At 44.9% G+C, this 27181-nt stretch overlaps 1 protein-coding gene across 1 annotated transcript; it reads left to right on the top strand.

Moving 5' to 3' along the window:
- The first annotated feature begins 46 nt into the window (after positions 1-46).
- sh3tc1 (SH3 domain and tetratricopeptide repeats 1) lies at positions 47-26767 on the top strand. The gene is made up of 24 exons (XM_080791999.1): positions 47-635; positions 2570-2641; positions 6386-6516; positions 7947-8052; positions 8292-8438; positions 9263-9461; positions 10215-10291; positions 11124-11319; positions 12368-12498; positions 13050-13091; positions 13418-13749; positions 13989-14321; positions 14802-14963; positions 15211-15422; positions 15934-16138; positions 16450-16666; positions 16889-17029; positions 17711-17935; positions 18866-19052; positions 19681-19831; positions 21295-21417; positions 22168-22318; positions 23429-23625; positions 25541-26767. The coding sequence occupies exons 1-24, from the start codon at positions 440-442 to the stop codon at positions 25865-25867; spliced, it is 4260 nt and encodes a 1419-aa protein (XP_080648125.1). The 5' UTR covers positions 47-439; the 3' UTR covers positions 25868-26767.
- Positions 26768-27181: the final 414 nt, after the last annotated feature.

Below are 27181 nucleotides of genomic sequence, written 5' to 3'. Positions count from 1 at the left end.
AATGGGAACGGCGTTTATTTGTTCAGTCAGCGATTATTAACCTGGAAGTCAGCGCGTCAAAGCACAGGACATGACTGGTAGGATACGCTAATATTAACAAATAAACCCAAAGAAAGGAACACAACATTTTTGCGCAACTGAACTAGGCTGGCATTGGATAAAATGCACCGAGTTTTATACTGGCTCTCTATAACAGCTTGACGTCGTCAACCTAGTCACAGTAGTTTTGAGTAGACCGGTAGACCCGATGAAGGATTGTAACTTTTATAAGCTTCTTCCTCCACCATGATGACAATAAAAAGTTTACTGCGCAGCACTGTTCTGTTCTGGGCTGAGAGACGCGTGATGTCTAGTTAGCACGCATGCGGCACACACACTCGGACTGCACTCTGGAGGACTATAGGAAGACTGTCTGCAGTTTGGAGGACCACCATCCGTGATGTCCGCAAGAAGCACCGAGCAGGACCACCACCCCGGGACAGGGACAGGGGGTCCTCCCGGGACGGGGTCTGGAGCAGGACCCGTGCGTAACGGCGTTGGAAGCCGCCGCTCCCGGGCAGCGTCGTCCGCCAGCACAGCAGAGGACCACCTGGCACTGAAGAGGACCACCCTCACCAGGCACAACAAGAGAATGGGTAGGAATTAACAGAATGACTGCATGGCAATAATAACTGGTGGTGGTGGTGTGTGTGTGTCACTTAGGCCCTAACACAAAAAAGGAATGATCATCTACAAGCTCCATAATGCTCTTTTTGGCAAGTCAGTGACGTATGTACGTATGCTATAGACTACCGTGTAACGGTATAGCTTACTATGGAGTAGCAGCTATCGTTAATTCGTTATAGGCAGCTCACTCACGTGATTATTTTAACCATCAGTCAGTGCAGGCCAGGGCCAATGCCCCCATGGGAGTGACATCAGCATTGGCCCAATGTTGTTCAACCTCTCTCTCGCTCTCTCTCTCTCTCTCTCTGTCTCTCTCTCTCTCTCTCTCTTAAGGGGCTTTATATTTGAATGTGGAATGTGTTTACCGTGCCAAAGCAAGTGTGAAACAATACATGCACGCGCACGCACACACACACACACACACACACACACACACACACACACACACACACACGCGCACACACACACACACACACACACACACACACACACACACACACACACACACACACAGAGATTATAGTGAGGCAATATTGAACAGATCATCTATCATGTGAACGCCCTGCATGAATGATTTCATAATGCTAGAACCAATATTGTGGTGGTGATAATGTTCTACTGACAGGGAAGGAAAGCCCACAGCTTGTGCAGTATAGTCCAGACTCCACACCAGTCCAACTGGATTTGTTGGAACACTTTATAAACCAAGGAACCTATAACTGTCATCAAGATAGGCCTATAGTACGCAATAACGACAAAAATAGGCGATAAAACCTTACAGTGGTTCAGTGTTTGGCTGTCGATATGATTTAGTAATTTCTTCAAATTTCTTTGAAAATAGCAGATCTACAAGCAAGGAGTTTGAAGTTACAACGGGGTTGTATAGGAACTTATGAAGGGGGCGTGTCCGATCAAATTAATATCAAATCTAAATACTGAATGTGTGTGCGTGTGTGTGTGTGTGTGTGTGTGTGTGTGTGTGTGTGTGTGTGTGTGTGTGTGTGTTACAATAAACATAGGCTAAAAGCAGTGGTTGCTGTATCAAGGTAATTTACAAATTGAACAGAATGGGCATATCATAAGGCACACACACAACTGTCTTAGGCTATCAGGATTTGCTGCCAGATCGTTTTTGGACAGGGATTTGGCTTTTGGGATAAATGTTTTTTTCCCCAAACAACCAGCTACTATCCGGTAATCCGATATGTATATATGCAACAAAGAGAACTTCAACACAGAGAGAGGACAGCAGGCATCATGGTACAAAGTTCAACCAGAAGGTGTATTTATTCACCAAACACCAACAAAGATAACCTTCAGTCTTCGTCACATCAACATGGCATGGTGGCAGTGTCCAGACTTCCACCCAAACCTGCTGCCTTTTATACCAAGCTGCAGCTAATGAGCCTGGATTTATATATATATATATATATATATATATATATATATATACATTTAACCTGTATTACAAATCTCTATGAACTACAAAAACAATTCATCCAATCTACAACATAAATATCAAGCAATTGCACATCAGAACCACTCCTCTGACATCCTGACAGTCCAGCTCAATCTATTGAAAACACAACAGGTAATGTTAAGCATCCAATCAAACAGTGGTGGGAAATGTAAAGTAAGTAAGTAAGCCTTGTCGAGCCAACATGAGGCCCATAGGGCAGGAGCCATATCTCCTGTTTCTGTAGCATGAGGCAGCTTGAAGTACACGGACAAGTATCTGGACATGACGCTAGTATGTCGCAGGGACCCGAAGGTTGTGATGTAGCATCATCACAAAATCATTTTTATCCATTTATACTTTCGCCGTTCAAAAATAACAGATCTATACAAGCTCACAGCAGGACTTATGTATAATGTTTGTTTGTGGGTTTGTTTTGGTTTCCAGAGCGAGCATTGTCCCGGGACGCTGGCAGTCTGAGGAGGGGTTTACCCACGTCTGAGGACAGCTTCCCAACAGGTAACACCCCATCTCAGTCAGTGTGTACAAGAAATGTGGCACTGATGATCGTGTATAAACCTGACTCTGCCAGATGGTGGCAGAGTTCTCAGGGGGGGGGGGAACGTGTGAACTCAATACTGCCGCAATGTGGCGGAGTCAGGTTAGATTGTGTAGCCCCCATCCAAGACTCGGCCCGCAACAGCCCTGCCAATCGGGCTCAGCCCTATTGGCACGGTAGGTTGCACGTTGGATTGGCGAGTGACAGTCTGGTGTTCGAATCCCGCTCCTGCGCATCACTACAATTGGTTTATCTCCGCACAGATATACAGAACATCTTATGAACTCACTGGACTACTGTCGAGCCACAGTGTAAAAATCAGGATTGGTCACATCCATGTAGTTCTTCTTCTCCCCCCGTGTTGTTGTGGTTTTAGTATAACAGCTCTAGAACTGGAAGAAGGAACAGGAATGGATGAAATCTGTTGCTGGAAAGTCCAGCGTTCCAACCACAGAAGGCTACGGTATGAGGACGTGGAAAATGTTGTTGGCGACGTGTTTAGTCTTTTGCTGTTATTATGGATAATATTGTCTCTTTTGAAACCATCAAAAGTAGCAGATCTACAAGCTCAAAACGTGTCACTTTGCGCTGCGTTTCAAGTGTGCTACGTTTGATGGTTTGGTGTGACGCTGTAGTGTAATCAAGTAGGTTTAGTAGGGCGTTCATTTACAAAAATAAAAATAAAAAGGAATATGGAGATAAGAGGTTGCCATCCGACAGAGACGATATTCTAGTTAGAAGGCCCATGGAAACCACAGCGACCGTCGTGTTTCCACCACAGTGGTTAGAGCCGTTGTCAAACATCATGATCATTATTATCCCGTCTGAGCAGCGTCTTTAGGATGTCAGTACAAAACGCCTGCGATGTCCGAGGCTAGGATGTCACATGTCAGTGGCTCGGGAGCTACAAAAGTTCAAAAACCTCAACCTTTGGTCCAGCAAACATTATTCTGAGGCACATTGTTGTCCACAGATGAACCAACTCCAAAGTATTCTCTCCCATTTTAAACACCCCTCCTGCCAATAGCGGGGGTACAGTAAGTGAGTTGGTGCATGCTTAGACACAGTTCAATCATTATTTAATCACTTATTTAAACCCTAAATACTTCATTTGAACCGGGGGCCCTCAAGGGTCAATGCTAGGTAGTACGCTCCTTTCCCCCCTCTATGTCACCAATGGGGACCCTTGCCCCTTATGCCTTAATGGCATTTTTTTTAAACTATTTTGAAAAACATTTTAAAAAGTGTTGTGAGTTGTAAAACGCCTATTTGAACTATTTTAAAGGGCAAGATAGCTATAGGGCAGCAAATCTCTTCACCAAAAATAACTGGTTTACAAGCTCACAACACGTCGCCATTTGTAGCATGTATCTTGTAGATCGGCTATTTTTAACAAAATGTTCACCCCAAGAGTAGGGACGATAATATACGTTCACGTGGGAAATGCATTGTTTAATTTATTGTCATGATCATATTGGTGTCAAATACTATGACCATGTTATTCTATTCTGTTCTGCTGAACTGGCCATCATTGCAGTAGAAACAGCAGCATCACACTATCATCAAACGTATCATCAAACTTAAGGCTTAAGCCTTCTTCTAGAAAATGTTTATGGCCTGATGATACGTTTGATTTCTCTTGATTTTACAATTCCAGTACTATATAAAACAGTATAGTCTTTCTTTCCTATGAAGGCTCGTAAAGCCTGCAGCTGACTAGCGGTCAGGAAATCATGTGAGAGAATGATAATGGAATGATTCATTCCTGTACCTTGAACCTATGTCTTCTAAAGTCACTGATTAATCACCCTCCCAGAGGGTCACATCTGGTCGGTCGGGCACTGACATGTCATGATCATCATTGTATAATATGCATAATATATAGATATGCATGTTTTGCATTGCTTCACACCTTGATTGAATACTACTAGGTACAGTTATACAGTAATGCTGTAAGGATAACAACAATCCCTGAGGCCGTGGAGCCTATGGAAATGGGCAGGGGCAAGGTGGGTTCGGGGAGTGAGGCCAAATAGTAGCCTGACCAGTTTGTTTTGGGAAGTCTGGAGCTTTGTTTTAAGGGCATTGGAGCTGCTGTGGTACCAAGACGTGCATGCATAGTCGAAGAAACCTTGTAGAAGAAGGGCTCCTGTCTTTTGTTGACCAATGAGGAGATCCTGTACACAGTGTACAGGAATCTTGCTCTTTGGTTGACCTTTTTGATTACGTTGTTGGCCATTTTATCACTGAAAAGATTTGCCTCAAGGATGGAAACTAAATAGGTCATTTCTAATTTCATATTTCGTGTGATAATATTGTCACCCACTCTAACCAAGAAGCCATCTGCCTGGCTGAGATTACTGTTTGATCCAAAGAGAATGAATTCAGTTTTTCCCAGGTCTAAAGAAAGTTTAGACCTGGTGCAGATTCTAGTGAGTTCAGAGCTGAGGTCCTTTTCAACCTGCAGTTTGTATCTGGGATCCCTATTTTTTGGGGGCATGCCAACTAGAGAAATGGCTTATACATTGGTTACTTTCAGTACACAACCCCCGTCCCCCAGTATACGACAAAGTATAAACTGGGGCTTAAGTGGTTAAAATATGTGTGCACTAACTGGTTGAACGAGCAGAAAGCTGCACACACGCACACGCACACACAGTTTTATTTAAATTTTAACAAACATTAACTAGAGAGGAGTGAGGGTTGTGACTGAGTGGCGGTTTCATGGCCTCTAAGAGCTGCCATAGTCTGTGTTTTGTCTGTCTAAATGCCACCATTGTTCATGTGAGACTGAATCATCAGTGTCAATTTAACTCTGAGTTCAATGAACTTTTTTTTTTACGTTGGTCACATATAAATAATAACAATTTACAATGTAGGTATGCTCGCGACAAAAGCACGAACCCTAGCATCAGTCTAAAACCATATACTATCAAAAATAATAACATAACGCCACATACTGTATATTGTTACAGATTTTGAACTTTAGACAAACATTTGAGAGGTGTGTTTGCGCGTCTAATGTTTATCATAAGGGTTATGATGATAGCTGTAATGTGCTGTGATGAAGGCTTGGCTACTGTAGCTAGCTACAACACATTGTCATTGTGCTATAAAATGAGTGTTGCCATCAATAAATGACAGGGCCAAGGTGAGTAATTTAGCTTGTCCTGCCTTGGACAGTTTGGGGAATGTGGAACCGATTTGAAAGTGTCACTTTGGATGATGTGACACTGCTGTTTTCCCCCCACCGTTCCTTCGTTCAACAACAACAGGGATGCGCTGTTTTTTCGGTCATTTTCAGGTCAATAAGATGTCATTCCACATTGTTCTGCCTGAAATCAGATTTATTTGCCACATTGTTTCCAATCCCAAACACTTCACGAATGACTGGAGACCATCTAATCGGTTGTTGTGCATGCATTGCTCACCAAATCAAATTACAGACGAGTCGACAAAGTTGATTTCTTGGCATCGATTCATCCAATTAAATCTTTCTCCATTCTATGAATCTTTCCTCACCTCATTAACAGTGTCATGTAATCTAATCTTAAAGTCAGCTAACTGTAGGCTACTGTGTGTGTGTGTGTGTGTGTGTGTGTGTGTGTGTGTGTGTGTGTGTGTGTGTGTGTGTGTGTGTGTGTGTGTGTGTGTGGGTGTGTGTGTGCATGTGCATGCCTATGTGTGCGTGGCTGCGTGCGCAGCCCTACCCATGCTGTTGTCCATGGTCCAGGGTGCTGACAGACTTCCTGCGGACGAGGGCTCACAGGAAGTGCTGCGCGGGAAGCTCCGCCTCCTCGAGGCCGACAGTGCCGAGGTCACCGCTCTGTTCACGGTAACGCACGCACACACACACACACACACACACACACACACACACACACACACACAGAACAAAATAAAAAAACTAAAACGATAACTAAATGAAACCGTTTACAAAACTAACTAAAATGAACTGAAACTAGATTAAGTGCCCCTCGGTGCACAGGTCTCCACCAGGCCAGGTCAGGTTGTGGCCTCCTGGTGGCGCTGTAATAGGCCAATGTGAAAAGGCCCGGGGTGCCATTTGTTCTTACGCCTTGGATGGCAATTGGATGATTTGAGGCATCCAGGGAGAGTGTGTGCAAAATTTGGCATCGACCTGGTTAACGGTGCCGGAGATTAGCTGGTAACAGACGGACGGACGCGCACACGCACGGACGGAGTGCAAAACATACTCTCTCCCCATGTCTTCGGCCTGGTGGAGACAATAAAAACTAGCATCTTGCACACACGCGCACACGCACACGCACACGCACACACACACACACACACACACACACACACACACACACACACACACACACACACACACACACACACACACACACACACACACACACACACACACACACACACACACACACATTCCATTTCAAAACATGAATAGTATGTGTTTTTGTTTTATCATAACAGTAATACGTGTATAACAGAGGGCATTCTCTGCTGCTGTTATGGCTACAGTGCGATCTAATTGCCACTGTGGACAGTAAAGTAATCATTCCCATACTGTAATCAGAGTAAAGGATGTTTCAACAAGGGTATTATTGCTTACTATATGTCGTCTGTCTGTCCTCATAGGTCCAAAACTGTTACTTTTCAGGATTCAAATTCAAGAGCATCAAAAGCAGCAGATCTACAAGCTCGAAGCGTATCGCTTCATGCCATGCTTCGAGCTTGTGGATCTGCTACTTATGATGTTTTTGTGTGACATATGTGTGATATTTATGTTTTTAAACTACTCAAATAATCGAGTTGCATCAGCTTCTCCCTGCCTACAGAGAGAAACTAAAGCCTGTGTGGTCACTGTTGAAAACAGTGAATAAACAGATCAGAGGATCAGATCACAGGTACTCTGTCTGGAGAAGCTGAAAAACTGGTTTTACAGTCAATGAGCAACTAGCCAGAACTTAGGTGTGCACTGGAGCAAGTCCAGGGTGCGAGGCAGGAAAGACAACAATCCCATGTTATTACATCTTAGTCAGGTCATGCGCATAGCCTCGGAAACCCAGACATTTTATTTCCTGGAAGAAAGAAAAAGGTCATGCATGATCTTTGTGCCTCACTACGAGCGCGTACATAACACAGTTGTGAACCGGAATCAATTTATATTAAAATAGGTGTCAAAATGCGATCTCGGCAGGGAGGGCAGTTGGACCAGGAGGCGTCAAAAGGCGATCCCTTCGTAAATGAGTTAAAATATTCTCTCTCTCTCTCTCGCTCTAGGAGTTGTCAGCTCACCTCCTGTCCATCAACTGTGACGAGAACGTCATGTTTGTAACATTCAAAACATTTGAAGAAATATGGAAGTTCACTACATATTGCACATTAGGTATGTACTCATGGAGTGTGATTATTTGATTACATTCATGTGCAAATAAATGGGTATATTTGTCGTAGGCCTAATGAAATTGCATGTATGGGACTTTTTGGGAATTGACAAAAATGCAAATGAGACAATAGAATTCATATCAAATCTCTTCTTTCCTTGTCTTGTCCCGTGATCCCCTCTCCTCTCCTCTCCTCTCCTCTCCTTTCCTCTCCTCTCCTCTCCCTCCCCATCAACTGCAGGTTTTGTGGGTCAGTGCATGGAGAGTCTGTTGCTGGACCAGGAGTTCTGGTTGGACAGTGTGGACGGGGACAGGGCCGTGGGCATGGAGGTGTCCATCCAGGAGGACACGCTGAGCCTCATGTACCAAGGCCTCCTGATGCAGGAAGGTAAACACACTGAGCCTCCTCATGCAAGACGGTAGGTCAACATGTACCAAGGCCTCCTGATGCAGGAAGGTAAACACACTGAGCCTCCTCATGCAGAACGGTAGGTCAACATGTACCAAGGCCTCCTCATGCAGGACGGTAGGTCAACATGTACCAAGGCCTCCTCATGCAGGACGGTAGGTCAACATGTACCAAGGCCTCCTCATGCAGGACGGTAGGTCAACATGTAACAAGGCCTCCTCATGCAGTACGGTAGGTCAACATGTACCAAGGTCTCCTCATGCAGGACGGTAGGTCAACATGTACCAAGGCCTCCTCATGCAGGACGGTAGGTCAACATGTACCAAGGCCTCCTCATGCAGGACGGTAGGTCAACATGTACCAAGGCCTCCTCATGCAGGACGGTAGGTCAACATGTACCAAGGCCTCCTCATGCAGGACGGTAGGTCAACATGTTCCAAGGCCTCCTCATGCAGGACGGTAGGTCAACATGTTCCAAGGCCTCCTCATGCAGGACGGTAGGTCAACATGTACCAAGGTCTCCTCATGCAGGACGGTAGGTCATGTACCAAGGCCTCCTCATGCAGGACGGTAGGTCAACATGTACCAAGGCCTCCTGATGCAGGAAGGTAAACACACGGAGCCTCCTCATGCAGAACGGTAGGTCAACATGTACCAAGGCCTCGGAGTGTCTGCTAAATGCCTCAATTGGAAATTGAAGATTGCAGAAAATAGATCGACAGGCTCACAACAGGGCATCACAACGTTTAATCAAAGATTGTCACAAATAGCAATTATGCACTCTTTTATTTTTGTCCCAACAGGCTCGCTGTTCGCCCACTGCACTGCCAACCAGATGTTTGACAGCTCCACCTTCGGAGGGGACCTGTACCTGGAGCAGGGAGACATAGCCCAGTTCGAGCCTCCCTTCCTGGGCTCCGGGTGGACCGTGCACTGCCTGGGCGATGGAGCCCGAGGAACCAAACCCAACCCTACGCTGGAGCCTGTTGTTCCCTTCTATCAGTGGGTCACTATCATACACTGTGTGTGTGTGTGTGTGTGTGTGTGTGTGTGTGTATGTATATATACTGTGTGTGTGTGTGTGTGTGTGTGTGTGTGTGTGTGTGTGTGTGTGTGTGTGTGTGTGTGTGTGTGTGTGCGTGCATGTACTTGAATTATTAGCTAAAATAACTTTCGAGATCCTCACAAGAGAAATAGTTGTCTTATGGTTATAAAAAAGATTTGGGGAGTTTGGCTTATACAATTAGGACAAGATTGGGTTCACGGTTAAGTTCATTATACACAACTTTGTGTCATGATGACTCATGAGTCATGGCATGAGTACATCCACACAGAATTTGAAAGTCACACAGAGTTTTGGAAAATATTTGCCTAAAGAAGGTCGAAAGACCGAAACGTTGCACTTTGACATGAAATAAAAAGCTCTGGAACCAGCAAGTGGCAGTGTGCGGGTCTCCCTCCTTCTACACGTTTGCTGCTTTGTCGCCTACACACCTGCTTTTAATAAGTCGAGTGTGCGGAAGTCTTCTCTTCGAAAATATTTGCCTTGTCAGGTGAAAAGAAGCAGCTAGGACTACTCATGACTACTCTGCCAACCCCCCCAGGGTGGCAGAGGAAGTGTAGCGCCCAGGAGATAATTGACACTGGGTGAAAAATGGGTTGCAAAATCATGGGATAAAGATTATAAAAAAAAAAAAAAAAAAAGTGGTTAACTGAGTATCGACTTATTGAATGATATGCTATGTCTGCCCACAGGTGGTTCTTGAAGTCCTGTCCAGAAAACATTCTGGTTGGTGGAGGCAAGCCGGCCTGTGAGTTTGCTCTCCAATTCGGTGAGTAGCACTTAAGAGCCAAATGACCTCCACGTTGTTTATGTTTGGATATACTGTACATATTATATGAGAACATTAAGACAAACGTGATGGAACCAAACCATTAGGATGTTCTTTTTTTGTGCCCAAAAAAAGCAAAAGAAATCCTTGTAGTTTTGTAGCAAATGTTTGCCACATCGAATGTGGGAAACACATGGGAAAGTCCTTTATTTGTACAATTTGTGGAAAAAGCTTTAAACTTCACCTTTTCTTTCCTGCCTTGGGAACTATGCACAAAAACGTTTACTGTGACTGTGACAATAAAGTCTAATTCTGAATGTAATTTAATTCAACCCATTAAGACCTGATGTTTTTCAAAAATAGCAGATGTACATGCTCGCAGCCCAGCATGACGTGACACACTGTGAGCTTGTAGATCTGCTATTTTTTAACAGCCAATGCTACAATTATGATGCTTTACCGGTTTTAATGGGTTGAACTATTCTAATCTAACCGAGACTAATATAATATAATTTAACACAATACTGCCCAGTCCAACCCAGCCCTCCAGACCAGAGCGTGGCGCCAGTGCCAGCAAAATCCGCAAAATAAGCATAAGTGATGTATTGTTCAGTGCGGCTTAGATTAACATTTTATTTAGGCTATAAACATGGCATTTTATGCCATTCTGAGCATGAATAACACTAATAACCCTGTGCGCGTGCACGAGTACCACGGATTATCATGTACGCCGTTTCTACAATGAGAGGCCTATGGATGCTAGGCCTATGCTATATAATGGTATATAAATATAATCTAATCTAAACTAATCTCATATAATGTAATATCTCAGCCAGAGGCAGATGTGTGGCCTCTGCAGATTACGACTCAGAGGGACCCGACGAGCTCACTGTGGCATCCGGTGATGACATCATCATCGTGGGACTGCTGGTGTCCTGCTTTGATTGGTTCGTGGGGAGGCTGGAGGCGACGGGGGAGGTGGGGCTGGTCAGGACCGGCCTGGTCAAACCGTCCAATGACATTTGTGAGTAAGTGAAGCGTAGTCCAATTAGAAGCTTTTATTTCAGTAGTTCATAAAGTAAGTGGAGCGTAAGCGCCTCTGTTTACTGGTCCAATTAGAAGCTTTTATTTCAATGGTTCTCAAAGTGCGGTCCGGAGACCCCAGCTAGATTAGTTAAATAACACATTAACTGCCAGGTATTAAGTAATTATACTCAATATTGTCAGGGATAATTTCGCAGAGGTGCCATAATCACCCTGAAGTGTTTAATTTCTCAACAATGACCGGCTGGCCGTCAATTATAGCGCTTATTGCACGGCTAAATTAATTCCTAAATTGACAACAAAAGTAACAACAAAACTAAGTATTTGCTTGCTTATGGTAATGAAAGTATAAGTCCGTCCTGGGCGGACATGGTCTCCTCGGAAAGTGTTGATCAAATATAATCAGTTTTCGATTACGGCATCATCTATTTCTCACTTCAATTTCTTTTGAGAGCAACGTTGTGTGATTTGATTAGACAGCGGCCTCTTAATTGAGTTCATCGGCCATTAATCCAGAAATAATTGGATGAATTCAGTGATCAGAGTCAAGCATTAAACCAAGCCGTGTAAGAATAATGTGTATTATTGTCATCAACAACAACAATGTGCCTTGTGCATGGAGGACACAAGGGTAGACAGAAAAGTAGCAGAGACCGTCCAATCTGCCCCCGTTTCAGATTGGCAATAATCTTCCTGGATGAAGAGAGGAGAGGTTCAAGGTTCAAGGTTCAAGGTCTTTATTAATGTCCCAGAAGGGCAATTAGGTTTACAGCAAGAGTAGTGGTTTAAAACATACAAACAATACAAACAATACAGGACAACAGACATGAGACACCATAGCATAAACAGAGGTCTGGGCGCATCTAGTGCAGGTATAAAATCAAAGATAAAAAATAAGAAAGGCTACATTCAGAAAAAGAGGGAGTTCTTCAGTACTCAACAATCTGTCTCTGTTTCAGATCGACAGACTTCTTCCTGGATGAAGAGCAGAGGGAGTTCTTCAGTACTCTGAACAATCTGTCTCTGTTTCAGATCGACAGACATCTTCCTGGATGGAGAGGAGCGGGAGTTCTTCAGACTGAGAGAGGAGCAGGTCATCGAGGAGACCGTGGACTTGTTGAAGAAGACGGCTCAGATTGATGTCGGCTACATCTACAAGCTGGGTAACACAGATAACTCAGCGCCGTTTGAGTTGCGTGCCCATAAGGACAGAAAACAGTAAATGATCATGTCCGCCATCAGCATGCAAGGTTTGGTTTGCAGGTACTCCCGAAATGTCAAATAGTGCTGTATCATGGCATATACTCAAATCCTGTCCTCAGCCGTCACCCGGTTGACGTCACGAGTGTGAGAATGCGATTGTCAGCGCATATTTAACTTTTTCCCAACTCACAAATCACGCAGTGTCACAAATCATGCAGTTTGCAAATACCATTGCTCTAGTCAGATTTCAAGTTAAAAAGACACATTAGGAGCTAAATGTGGGGCCTCGTTGATTTCAACAGCATATAAACTAGACTGGATTGAACCCCTATGGGTTTCAGCGATTATTACAAACACATTGCTGTTTTGTTGCAGCAGCACCATGTTGATGAGGAGGCTTGAATGTTCAGCTTGCTTTCATTACGACTCACTCCTCTGTTGTTGATTTAATGTGTTTTCATGGATGGTTGGATTTATGTTCAGTTTTTCCTTTTCATCGTTTTGTTCTCAGATCCAAGTAATCAACAGGATCCTGACAAGAAAGCAGCGCCAAGTAGGTTTTTCCATATTTAAAATGTGCCACTTTTCTTTAAAATATATATTTTTTGAAAATAGATCTAGGAGCTCACAACGCATCGCAACGCGTTGCGAGCTTGTAGATATGCTATTTTTGAAATGTACTGTATATAGGTTTAAAGTGCTCATGTGTTAGTCGCTTCTTTTGTGCTTGTTTTCATACACCTGGTTGCTTATTTCTCTCGCAGAATCTGGCCACACTGATTTTGACATGCTGAATTCATATTGAGTATTCGTCTCCAAGCATGCAGTCTCTCTACCGCTGTTTCACAACACATTAATCCTCTCGCTAACCATTTGCAGGCGGCTCTTCTTCGGGCCAAGTCGACGCTGAGCCGCCGGCCGAACTCAAGAGGAATATTCTGCGGATTCTCAACCAAGGCAAAAACCCGCCTTCTTCTTGCACCGCCGCGAAGACAGATCCGACCCGGGGAGGAGAAGACCCAGTCCCGGAGGCTCCGGCTCCGCGTTTCACCGTCCACCCGGTGGTGGAAGGAAGCAACAACAACGCGGAGCACTTCGCTCCACTGCTCGCCTTCCTCGACGGCTCCGACTGCAAGCCGGAGTTCGGCGCCCTCTACGGGCTGACCCCGGAGCTCCTCGCCTCCTCCGCCTTCGTCGGCCAATCGGATGAGGTAGTGTTGATTTTCACTGACGAAAATTAAATAAAAACGAATTCACAAAATTGATCATAATAATTTCGTCAACAAATGAAAAAACTATACTAACATCTTAGGGAGGGACTAGTGGAGAAGAGATCATTTTATGTTTGGTTGCGCTCAGGTGCACTCTGAAAATAGCAGATCACATCACGACGCGTTGTGAGCTTGTAGATTGTAGACAGTTCATCTAAATATAAATATTGACACTGTAGGACGAGCTGGCGGCCTTCCTGGGCGCGGCGCGGGAGGCGGCGAGGAAGAAGCGGCTGTACTGGTCGCAGAGCCGCCTGTGCTTCCTGCTGGGCAAGCTGTGTGCCGGGAGGTCAAAGTTCAGCCAGGCCCGGGTCTACCTGGAGGAGGCGCTGAGCGTGCCGCGAGACGGCTTCGCGGACATGAGACTGCTGGCTAGCGTCTACGCTAGCCTGGCCGCCGTGTACCTGGTGCAGAAGAACGGCGAGAAGTACTTTGCGCTGGCGGAGCGCGTCGGCGCCTTGCTCATGGGCCTCCCGTACTGCGCGGAGAGCATGGAGACCAAGGACTCGGAGGTAAAAAAAATAAATCAAGAAAATGTTATTGTCAATTTGACATTAAATGGAAATTTGCCTTTGGCACACCTTTGGCAGTCAGTATACACCAGAAAAAACAACATCTATCTATGAATGCACCATGTCTCTGTCTCAGTTAGTGTATGCAGGAACCGACTCGGTGCTCTACAGCCGGACACCGGTCTAGTTACATAAAATACACAAATGCATTAAAATAATTGTATGAAATGCATTTCACATAACGCAGCAACAGTGATCATGGGCTGAGGGGATTATGTGGTGGAGCTATTTAAGCATCGTCTTATTTAATCCACTGCAGTTGGCGCAAACGTCTTGTAACCCTTCTTTTTTTGAGAGTTCAAATTCAGGGCAAGGGAGGGAGGGTAGAGTCATTGTAAATCTGAATTGCCGTTTTGGTTATGGAGCGGTTGCATACAGTATGTCCTGAAGTTGCAATTGTTTGTCTCCAATGACCTTTAGGTGATGAAGTACGTCCTGAAGAAAGCCGTGCTGTCGCACAACGCCATGGCCGAGGCCCGCGCCTGTTATCTATTGGCCAAGCTTCACCTGAGGCGGGGGGGCGACGCCGTCGAGGCAGCGGGCGCCGTGCCGTTTATCGAGAGACTCCTGGTTCTTTCCACGGTATGGTTGTCACCATTATTACATCATCGTCTAATCGCAATTATAATCGCAGTTATTTTGTCATAATCGTGTCCAATGTTGAAACTGTTCGCACATAAAAAAAAGCAGAAATAGCAGATTTACAAGCTTACAACACGGCACGAAGTGACACGTTTTAAGCGCGTTAAGAAACGTGATTCAATCGTTAATCGCAAATTATTAGTGTGACAATTCATCGTCAACTTAAATGTAAGTGTCCTGGTGACAGCCCCGTTCCACGGAGGAGGCGGCGGGCCCCGGAGGGGGGAGCGTCTCCCCCAGCCACGGGTACCTGCTCCTGGGCAGACTGTACCGGGAGCTGGGCCTGCCCCAGCTCAGCTTCAGCTCCAGCAGACAGGCCTCCCTGCACCCCTCGGCCAGGCTGAGTGACTGCCTCAGCGCCCTGGCTCTGGTCCTGCAGAACGCCGCACACTTCTACGGGTAGGAGGCCCACTTGGGTCTTTATTATACTGAGCAAAGAAGGTCTTTGACTATAAATAAAGTTCGTATTGCAAGTGCAGGCGGTGTGCGGGTCTTTGTGCACATTCTTCTGAATACATTGAGCCCTGCCTACGCACCCGCCTCAGAGCATACAGGTGTGCATACAGGTGTGCATAAAGATCGGCAACTTTGTTGCCGATCTTTATTATACTAAAATTGGCTTTTGGATGGATGGTGACGCCTAAAACTGTAGCATCCGATTCGCTTGGCCCAAGTTTCACATTATGTAGAATTAATGTGTCCACATGGTTGTCTGCGCCCTTCTAAAAAATGTTGAAAAATTATGATACATTTTCCAACCCCCCATTCACACACACTACAAGTTGTAGATTGTCTTTTTACTACTTGTAATTGTAATGTAAATGTAATTTTGTAATCAATGAATAAAAAACAACCATCAATTATTAACTAACCATCGACCAAACCAATGAAAATGTCACTATGGCGACAGCCCCATCTTCAGGATCAAGAAGGACGGCTCCTCCATTCCGGCTCAGGTAGCGCCGTACTTGTCCCGGGCGCTGTCCTTCACTCAGGAGCCTGCCACGCCCACGACGGCGGCACTGAACGGACCAGGAGGGCAGGACCAGCACCACCATGGCCTGAGTCAGGCCGTCACTCTGTGTCTCTCACAGCTGTTCCACAAGCACGGCATGGTGGGTCGTTTGGTCGACTAAAACTATGGCAAAAAACGTTCATCGACTACCTTTTTTCCGCCGGCTCACAACACGTCGCGCTGCGACGTGTTGTGAGCTTGTAGATGGGCTATTTTCAGAGCGCAACCAAGTGAAAAATCTGCCATTACGACGCCATAAAGGCCTGCCAAAACACATTTTAGTCGACTCAAATCCTAAGACATTTAGTCGACTAAAACTAGACTAACACTAAATTGACTAAATTGAATTTTATCCAAAAGACTACGACTACAACTAAAATAAAAATATGCTTGTCCAAATCCACGCTATAGGTGGGCCGCGCCGTGCGCTCCATGCACACGCTGGTCATCCGCAGCCCTCCCCAGTCCTCTCAGAGCCTCGCCCCTGTGCCAGCAGCCCTCGAAAGAAACAGCGCCCTCGTGTGGCTGGCGTGGCTCCACGTCTGCGACGGCCGGCCGGTGACGGCGGTGGAGATCCTGGACGCCATCCTGGCGGCCATGCCGGAGCACTGCACCACGCCGCAGGAAGGTCTGTTACCGATTAAATGCTTTTTTGTAATGTCGTTTTCTTTTATTCCAAAGGGGAGAGGTCAAGGGTCACAGAAAGGTGAAGATGGCCTTTTTAGCCTCCGGTCCACGTCTAAGAACCTCTCACCTCTTCAGACTCCATCTTAGCGCGCAGCACTCGCCTTAGCACTTGCCCTAGCCTCGACGACTGAAATAAAATACACTTTCTTTTGTCTGTGTTTAGGTGTGGTGCTCAACATGCGTGGCGTGGCCCTGCGGTGCATGGGTGACCTGCGGAGGGCAGCAGAGAGCTACCAGTCTGCCATCGACATCTGTGAGGAGTTTGAGGACCGACACAACTGGGCTGTAGCTCTGGCTAATCTAGGTGAAAAACCCTTACCGCTCCATGTTTACACTCTTTATATTATACATAACATAATATCGCATTACATTAAAGCTACAATCAGGGACTTTAATCAATATATCAATAAAACACTGCAAATTTATTTATAGGGGCTTTCTCCAAAGACCTTTCCAATGTGAATTACATTTAGCCATTCCCAATGTTGATGTGAAAATGAAATTGTACTGCGATGCATCAGGACGACAACGTCAATATCTTTCGAGAATAAAATATGGTTTGAATGAATGAATGAATGAATGATTGAATGAATGAATGCATGAATTCACACACACATTCTCACACCGACTGCGGAGGAAACCATGCAAGGCACCAACCTGCTCAGAGGGTTCAGTGTCTTGCAAAAGGACACTTTGACACTATCTCAGGGGAGCCTGGGATCGAACTGGGAACCTTATGTTTCCCAAGCAGCCTGAGTCACTGCCGCTGTGTTATGCCAGAGTCAAGACTCTGGTATCGAAACGACAAAACGAGTCACTTAATCAACGTTAGTCACTTAATTAATAATTAATCCAGTACTTTATTCCTTTTGTCTGTCGATGGATGTGTCCCACCGGACCCGTCCTCCCTCTCTTATGCAAAATAACAAATAGACACATTTGAGTTCTCAACGCCCACTTTAGTCAGTCTCCTGTGTTTCTGCAGGCATGCTGTGCCTGAAGGCTGGTGCTAAACGCCTGGCGGAGACTCATCTCCTCGGTGCCGTGGAGATCTTCTCTGAGCTGGACAGAGAGGACCACCATGAGGAGAACTTCATCACGGTGTTACTGGAGCTGGGACAGCACTATGTGGACCAGGGAAACCTGCACAACGCTAAAGGCTGCCTAGAGTGGGCACTGCTGCTCTCTGTGTACGCGGACCATGCTGTCTGTGAGTAGAGAGAGGCACGCACACGCACACACACGCACACGCACACACACACACACAATGATTGCCCCTTCATGTTCTCTGTTTTATGTGGGTTGCGAGTCTCGGTTTCGGAACAGGAGCAGGTTTTGATTCCAACTCGGTGCACAAATTGGTGTCAGAAATGCAGAAGTTCTTAGTCCTCGTGTGAGGGACATGAAGGGACGTCGCGAGGGGCAATAAGTAAGCGATAATTGACGGTGCGTCAGTGCCTAATCATCATGTCGGTAATGTTCTCCATAATGACCACCACTCACTGTCAATTATCCTGATTATTATTAGTATTTCCTTGCTTGCTTACGGTAATGAAAGAATTCCATAAGGTCGCTTCGGTGTTGATCAGATTCAGGTTACTGAATTGTCTATTTCTCGCTTCAAATGTTTTCAAAGACATTCTTGAAAGCAATGTTTAGTTGTAAATGACATTGTGTGTCTGTTTACATGTCCGTCTTACATGGATACAGCATAAAATCCAAACAGCACAGCAGGTGCTCTGAGGTTTCAATTATAGATAGCGGTTTGTTATAGAGCGGAGCGGTCATACAGAAATAACACAGCTGAATTCAGCGATTGACCAATCAGAATCAAGCATTCAACCAAGCCATCCAATAGAGGGTATGCGCGTGCCATCATCATCAGCATCATCATGATGCAGGAACGCCTACTGAGTGGCAAAAACTACTTTCTGGCCTTGACAGCCCAGACATCCAAACATAAAAGTCCTATCTGATTGCATTAAACAATGTTAAACTCACTTTGCATGTTGCTTTGCCACTCGATGTGCCATTCACTTTAAGCATGCGCATGCCCTCTATAAATGTACTTAGATACTGTCCACCATTGGCTATAGTACAAAACGACATGCACCATTTGTGTCGCCATGCATGCCTCCAGGCCAGCTGAGCGCCACCCAGAGGCTGTGCCATCTGTACGGGGAGGTGAGCGCCGACCGGGCCCTGGGACAGTGCATCCTCTATAACGAGCACCTGGTCAACCTGCTGCAGCGACACGGGGACAGAGGACAGGAGGGACACGTCCTGGAGGCCATCAGCCAGCGCTACCTCAGCCTGGGAACACCCAGGTTACTGCTACTGGGGTGCTGTGTGTGTGCGTGTGCATACATACATACATAATTCACCGACCATAAATATAATATCCGTACACACTTGCACATTCGTGTGCATGCGTGCGGGTGTGTACGGAAGTTATATTTATGGTCGGTGAGTTATGTTATATTTATGCAATGATGTACAATACCATATTGTCATTCTAGGAGAAGAGTAGCTGCTACTATGGGGATTTAAATACACAATAAACACACGGTTTTAGCACTATAAACTAATAGTAAAACTTCCATAATACAATAATTTGTTAGGATTGGTTAGATTAGACAAAATAGCCATTTGAATGAACATGCTAGAAGCCGATATAGAGCGTTGCAGTCCTGCCCCCTTACTAATTATTTGATCTGCCCAAAACATTGTGTTTATCGTCATGATTTGTCACGAGCCTAGTTGGCTTTGTCTGTGGCGCAAACGTCTTTAAATAAACACTTTTTGAAAAATCTATGGGGAAAATGAACGGGGAATTATTTCCCGGGCCTCTCGTCGGGGCGGGACCGAGACACTCTATATCTCAATACATTGAATTGTAACCCCTGTCAGATTCTTACCAATTAACATTCCCTAAATGGTCTCTGTGTGTCATAGAGCCTACCGGATGGCTCTGGACTACACCAAGAGGAGTCTGGGTATTTTCATCGACCTGGGTCGTAAGGAGAAGGAGGCGTATGGCTGGCTGCAGGCAGGGAAGATCTACCACATGCTGGGTCAGACGGAGCTGGTTGACCTGTACATCCAGGTCTGAAACCACACCCCAACAATCTGTTTGGTTAATGTCTTTTTTGAGCATTGCCCAGCAATGTGTGTCCCTGGCTTTGTCCGAGCACGGAAATAGCGTTATAGCATTTGTTCACCACCAAGTGACACTGTTGCGTAGCCTAACACACACACACACACACACAGTACAGTACAGTACAGTACAGTACAGTACAGTACAGTACAGTACAGTACAGTACAGTACAGTACAGTACAGTACAGTACAGTACAGTACAGTACAGTACAGTACAGTACAGTACCACTCACTTCAGACGGGTAAATCCTGGTAGTTTCCTGGTTTTCGGACTACAATATCGTCCACCGAAAACGGGTGTGACGCATGGCAATCAACTCAGACAAGGTGTGACGTCACACACCGAACACCAATCAGAGCCTGAGTAAACACAGTATTAGTCACTGAGGAAGTATGTAAGGAGATTTATGATTTTTATGATTTATGATTGAAGTGTCGACCGACACGTCGCACTGTGTGACACTCAACGCTTGTGACAGTAACGTGTTAGTTGACAACTGTAAGTCGTTCTGGATAAAGACCATGGCCATGATTGTTTGCAATTTTATAACACCATGAGACATGTGGACAGGCACTTCAATTTAACTCTGAGAGTGTAGAAAGTGAACCAAATGGTCCAGAAGGTTCACGTTGCACACTCTCAGAGTTACAGTCAGACCTGTAAGACTCACAGTATACAATCAGCTGTACATTCTTTCATTAAGTATATGTTTCTGTTTATACTGTTTGTTTGTACAGTACAGTAGCCTACATATGTGTTACAGTGGTTGTGAAAAGGCGGTCATTTAGTGAAATAACTGGTCATTTGTTGTGGAATCACACACTGCACACAATGATTTGGAACCAGCAGATTCTTGTTAGTACAGGAACCTACCATTTAGTAGAGTGAATGGTACCTTCTGTACATCAACCGCTTTATCTAAAAAATTACAAACTACAAAAAATATCACCACCTCTGAGTAATCTCCATGCATATTGCAAGGCCGTAGATTCGTGCGTGCGTGCATGTGTGCGCGAAACATACATACTGTACAATAGAGGGTATGCGCGTGACATCATCATCAAACCGGGAAGTTATGCAGGAATGCCTAATGAGTGGCAAAAAACTACTTCCTGGCCTTGACAGCCCATACATCCAAACAGAAAAGTCCCATCTGATTGCATTAAACATTAAACAATGTTAAACTCACTTTGCACGATGCTTTGCCACTCGATGTGCCATTCACTTTAAGCATGCGCATACCCTCTATACATGTAAATTTTTACAAGATTCTACAGAATAAGATGGAGTCGTTATGTGACTAAACTTTCCTTTTTGCCTCCTTTGTGAGACAAACTAGTCCTTTTACACGTCTACGTAAAACCACTGGATGTAGAAGGAGACACATTCATTCATGCATTCATTCATTCAGGTAGCTCAGGACATGGGTCTGGGAACAGGAAACACCAGCTTCATCCTGGGTCTGCTGGAGGCAGCAGGAGACGTGTTCTTCAACAGCAGCCATGACCGAGAAAAGGCTGTGTGCTTCTACAGGGTATGACCTATGACCCTAACATACTGTACACTCTGCTTCTACTGAGTATGACCTATGACCCTAACATACTGTACACTCTGTTAGGACCGAAATAAGACTGTGTGCTTCTACAGAGTATGACCCTTATGACCTATGACCCTAACATACTGTACACTCAGCTTCTACTGAGTATGACCTTAGAGTATATATGAATAAGAGTATGACCGATGACCCTAACATAAGTCTGCTCCTGCCAGGTGTGAGCTTATAGCATGCACTCTCAAGCTTGAGTTAAAGTAGTTGCTGCACACTGAAAGTAGCCGATCACAAAGTAAGTAAGGCCGCCCTTACTGCGCGGTATGTCCGGTGGTTCTGCGTTGTTATGCGTATCTATGATGAATGAATGGTACGAAATGTAATTCAACATCTCAGAGGTCTCCCTCCAGTGCACTGTCGTCAGCAGAAAGAAGAGACTTACAAATGGAAACCAAATTTCATTTTACACTCTCAGGAGTTAAATTATAATTAAATATCTGCATGACATACTTTACAAGAAGTCTACACAATTAGAAAATGTAGAAGAATTGTTATTTTGATCAACATTCGCCTGTTATCTCTCCTTATGGTATACCAACATCAGTACAGCATGGAATTGTGGACAAAATCGTATCCAAGTTTTGGGTCTGATAAGCAAAATCTCATCAAATGGTGGTCTGTGGCTCAAATGTGTGTGTGTGTGTGTGTGTGTGTGTGTGTGTGGTGCTCCCACAGGACCGGGCGCTGCCCATCGCAGTGAAGACGGGCAGCACCAGAACCAGACTGAGGATGTGTAACAAACTGACGGAGCTGCTGCTCAGCCTCAAGATGTACGGCGAGGCGGTGGAGTTCGCTCAGACAGCGCTGGACATCAGCGTCACTCTGGGTACGTCACTTCTCACAGCGTTTATTCTGGACATCAGCGTCACTCTGGGTACGTCACTTATCAAAGCGTTTATTCTGGACATCAGCGTCACTCTGGGTACGTCACTTCTCAAAACTTAAATTCTGCTCAATGATCTACAAGCTTCGAGCTTGTGGCTTTGCTATTTTTAATATGTTTTTTTGGTTACTGTAAATCGCTCTGGATTAAGAGTGTCTGCCAAATGCCTGAATTGTCTGAAATTAATACATTTTTTGTGACGGTGTAGTGTGATCATTCAAGTATCCCGTTCATTTACGGGAAAAAAACACTTTCGCTCTCTGGACATGATATCCAATTATCCAGAGCACCGGTTCACTCAAATCCATGCTTTCTGGACACGACCCCCTACACCAGACAGAGGGAGAGACAATAGAAATGATGTGTCTATGTATGGAGACACCTATGTTTACTGTGCCATCCTAACTGTTAAGTATACGCTGCTCCTGTATTTAAAGTTTTGCCTTTTTCTTTCAAGTTCTTTGTATTATTGTTACACATGTATAATTTAACTCTAATTTGCACTTTTAAAAGATTATCAAATGGCTATTTTAGCTTTTCACACTGTCTGCTCTTCTTGGCATTGACTTCTCATTATGTGCTGTCAGTGTGGTGTAGCTATGTACAGTACTGTAGACAATGCAGCCAGAAGTATGGTGTGCAGCGAGCCTGTGTATTGAGAGAAGAACGAGCCCTTTGAGAGATTCAGAATGCTGCCTCGAAAGTACGCTTGTCTTCAGAGAATTAGAAGGTCTATACCAGGGGTCTTCAACGATTTTCAGGCCAAGGAACCCTCAGCTGAGAGAGTCTGCTGCCATTTGCTATATATTGTATACCCTAAATAATTCCACAAAAGGTTAAAAATGTCTTCTACATCCTGACAGTTTTCTGAAAAAGCTATGTTTATATGTCAGTGGTTCTTTTATTTTTCAAAAATAGCTAAAGCATAACATAATGCTAACACCAAAAGGGGTTTCCGCCCCATGCAATCCCCCAAGTGGATAACAGCTAAAATGTACCAGTGAGGTAAATAAAAGTAACAGGTGTATATATGTTTGGTTTCAACGTTGCCAGGTGAGCGTCTGAACGAGCGCGTGGCGTATCACCGGCTGGCCACGCTGAACCATCGTCTGGGCCAGTTCGAACTGGCCGAGCACTACTTCCTGAAGACGCTGGCGCTGTGCCCCGCGCCCCTGCAGTTCGACGAGGAGACCCTGTACTACGCCAGAGTGTACCAGACACTGGGCGACATCATCTTCTACGACCTGAAGGTAAAAAACAACTTGCGATGTTTCTGAAGTCTAATTTATACTCTGTAGTACGACATGGTCGCTCACTGGCAGAACAAGTCATTACCGGGCCGGGGGGAGGGAGAGGGCACCCAACCGACCCTCCCCCAAACTCACCACCACCGTAAGACACGATAACCCATCAAAGATTGACGTTAGATCGCTTTAAAACAAACATCCCCGCAACTGCAGGTCTTACAAACCTCGGCCACTCTGCAGTTTTCTCTCACCAATTCAAACCATTTGAGAGTTCAGAGTTCAGCATCGCACTTCAACTAAGGAACTAAAATGTTTTTAAGAATTGGCACGGCGGCCAAACAGTTCCAAGTACAAGCACTATTTAAGGGCATGATATAATTGTTATACTATTTGTATAACAATCAGAACCAAAAATTGTAGATCTATTTTCCAAAAATCAAGTAATCCATAAAGCCATCAAATAAAAAGGCAATGCATTGCTCAAAAAGGGAAAAAGTGTATTCCTCACCCAACCTTCAAGTCAGTGGTCCACAGGACAGGAGGTTCCCCTTTGTCCAAAAGCTCTGAATTGATTCAGAGCTAAACCGTCAGAAGTGCTGCTTTTACCAAACTTTCCTTCTGAAGATCTAAAAATAATTCCGGCCCCACTAGAGTATTTTGTCTCTGATTCCTGATTATGGTTTAGTATTAGCCTTAAAAGTCTCTTTGACAAACCATCACCAAACACTCTTTTTGATACCTAAAATGGAACCCCTGGCTTACACTTCCTGTACTTTTATAAATGTTCCTGGTATCTCACTTCCTGGAACTATTGCTAACATGCTTTTTTCCCCACAGCTCCCCCTATGATCAAACCTTGATCTACATAAACTACATAAAACACTACATTTAGGCAGGAAACACTAGAGGAACGATACTACAAAATAAGAAGCACTGGGGAATTAACAAAACTACCAGAATACGAGACTAAAACAGAACATAATTAACATAATTAGGTCTAAATGTCCAAAGATAATAAACACAGTCCAAGTCCATGTGCTGAGGAGGGGGACTCACTGTCAGTTGGTTTATGGATTCCACACAGAAAATTGTGTAGACTATAATATGTTCAGCCAGCAGATGGCGATCTAAGGCTGCTGCTTGCACAGTGAGCACAAGAAATTGAACGTCCAGGGAATGTTTATTAATAATAAACATTGCCTGGAAACATTGCCGTGCATTATTAAATATAGGCTAGTAGTGGTTGCTCTTTGAGTATGGTTATCACCAGTAGTAATATCTGAGACACAGTGTGTCACAGTTGCCCACTGATACCAACATTAGGCTACATCTTCTCAAAGACTACTACTACTATACTATTGCTTCTACGACTACTGCTTCTCAAAGACCCTCGAGGGGTTCTTGAGGGGTTTCCAGAAAGGGTCCCTAAGGGGGGGGGGGGGGTTAAGAAAAATATTAATATATTATCAAAATCAGTTTAACCGCTTTAAACCTATATACCGGTACATCGGCTATTTGAAAATAGCTATAATCTACAAGCTTGCTCGTGTTGTGAGCTTGTAGATCTGCTATAAAATATAACTACAATTTTGTAGGGGGGACCCTAGCTTATATTCAGATGGGGGTCCTCTGCCAAATACATATTAATATATATTTTTTTTACATGAACATGTTTGTGAACCACAGTCAGTTGTAATCAACAACACCCAAGAAACACCCAGCTCATAGTTGGCAACTTGGCACGCACGCACACACGCAGGCAGGAGCACACACATTCAATTAGGATACCAAATCAACGATATAGAGCCTATGCCTCTCGTATAGCTTCCTGCAGAGCATCTGAGTACTTCATCCACCACTGAATAAAACAAAGGCTATGTGCTGGATGGTTTCTTTACTGTACGTTCTTTACTCGCAGGATCCGTTCGACGCGGCCGGCTACTACCACCTGGCTCTGGCGGCCGCCATGGACCTGGGCAACAAGCGCTCGCAGCTGGAGCTGTGCACGCGCCTCGCCACCATCTACCACAACTTCCTGCTGGACCGCACCATGTCGCTCTTCTTCTACCAGAAGGCGCGGGGCTTCGCCGCCGACCTCAACGTGAGGCGGGTGAACATCGCGCCCCCGGAGGACCTCCACCAGGGGTCGCCAGGGGACGACACCGCCCCGACGCAGTACAGGACGTCCGTCGAGGAGAGGAAGAGGTCCCGCGAGGAGAAGAGACATTTCAACGATCAAGACTGATTTCTTCTTTTTTTCTTCTTTTTTTTTATCCCACGATTTTTGTATCCCATTTTTTTCACCCAGTGTCAATTGTCTAGTGAAATCCTGGGTGCCACACACACTCCCTCTGCCAACCTGGGGAGAGCAACGGACTGACCTCATGCTTCCTTCTATGAATGAGGAGTCCAAGCCACTTTGTTTTCACCTGATAGGGTGGGGTTTCCCCGGTTGGACGTATAGCGCATGGAAGGAACACGTAATTCCAACCAGTTCCTTTCCTCTCCATCAGGAGCCCCGGCTGGCCAGGGGGAGGCAGTATAGAGACCAGGATTACAGATTTGAGATTTTTTTGATTATTATTTCATAACAATTTCGAAAGCTTTTAAGCACATTATTAAAAGCTATAATGACCACCAGTGAAGCCTGGTTGGAGGTGGTTATGATGATAAGATACTTGTGGTTCTGAATCTATACAGTATTATTATATTGTGTTTCTTTCCAAGCGTGGCTCGAGAAGAGGGACACTGGGTTTTTGTCAACACAACATGACATAACAAACTAGTCAGGCCTGAGGCTTATGAGCTGCACCCGGGGTAGCGAGCCTCGGCGGCGATGGCCGATGGCCTTGCGCGACAGCGACGATGGAATGACTTGAAACAAAATCAGTGTTCGTCTGTGTGTGTGTGTGTGTGTGTGTGTGTGGGTGTGTGTGGGTGTGTGTGTGTGTGTGTGTGGAGCTGCCAAGTATTGATTTGAGAGCCGTTTGTTCACACAGTGAGATCACATTATAGTATTGCTATACCGTCATTTTGTATTCTGTTCTCATACAGGTTCATATTTGCTGTGAGGAGAGAAGTCACACAAAAACAGTACGGCAGTTTTCTCTTCAATTTTAGTTATCATCAACAATCACTATGCAAATCCACCATGCTGAAATTAAACTTTACAAGAATGTGAGAGTGTTTATTGTTCTTGGTGAGGAGTGAATGAATCAGATATCCTGTCTGCTGTAGTCACTGTCATAACCCCTCCTTAATACTGTTTATGCTGCATTTGAAGCAATTTTCAAAGCTTGTACATTTGCTGTTGTCACTATTTCGGAAAGTGCTTAAATGCATTAAAAGGCTAGTCCAATACCGGGTATGACATCCCGAGGTCAAAAAAATATATATAACGTTTTTTCCACGAGAGAAAGAACAAAATCAATAGATTGTTAACGTAAAGATTCTGTGAAATGCATCTCAAGAGAACGCATGCTGGCCTCTTCTTTCCATCACATTATGACAAGAACAAACATCCAGTAGTACCGCTCTCATCTGCAATTGACATTCGTAA

This window comes from Protomyctophum bolini, assembly GCF_963924005.1.
Source record: "Protomyctophum bolini genome assembly, chromosome: 20".
Classification (NCBI taxonomy): domain Eukaryota; kingdom Metazoa; phylum Chordata; class Actinopteri; order Myctophiformes; family Myctophidae; genus Protomyctophum; species Protomyctophum bolini.
The sequence above is the reverse complement of the archived record's forward strand: the minus strand, read 5'-3'. Positions and strand labels throughout refer to the sequence as shown.

Excerpts from the sequence above, each read along its gene's own strand:
- sh3tc1 (XM_080791999.1), top strand. The coding sequence starts at position 440 with ATGTCCGCAAGAAGCACCGAGCAGGACCACCACCCCGGGACAGGGACA. Across the intron at positions 6,517-7,946 it reads AGGTCACCGCTCTGTTCACG|GAGTTGTCAGCTCACCTCCT; the intron begins GTAACGCACGCA and ends CTCTCGCTCTAG. Across the intron at positions 19,053-19,680 it reads CTCAGCCTGGGAACACCCAG|AGCCTACCGGATGGCTCTGG; the intron begins GTTACTGCTACT and ends TGTGTGTCATAG.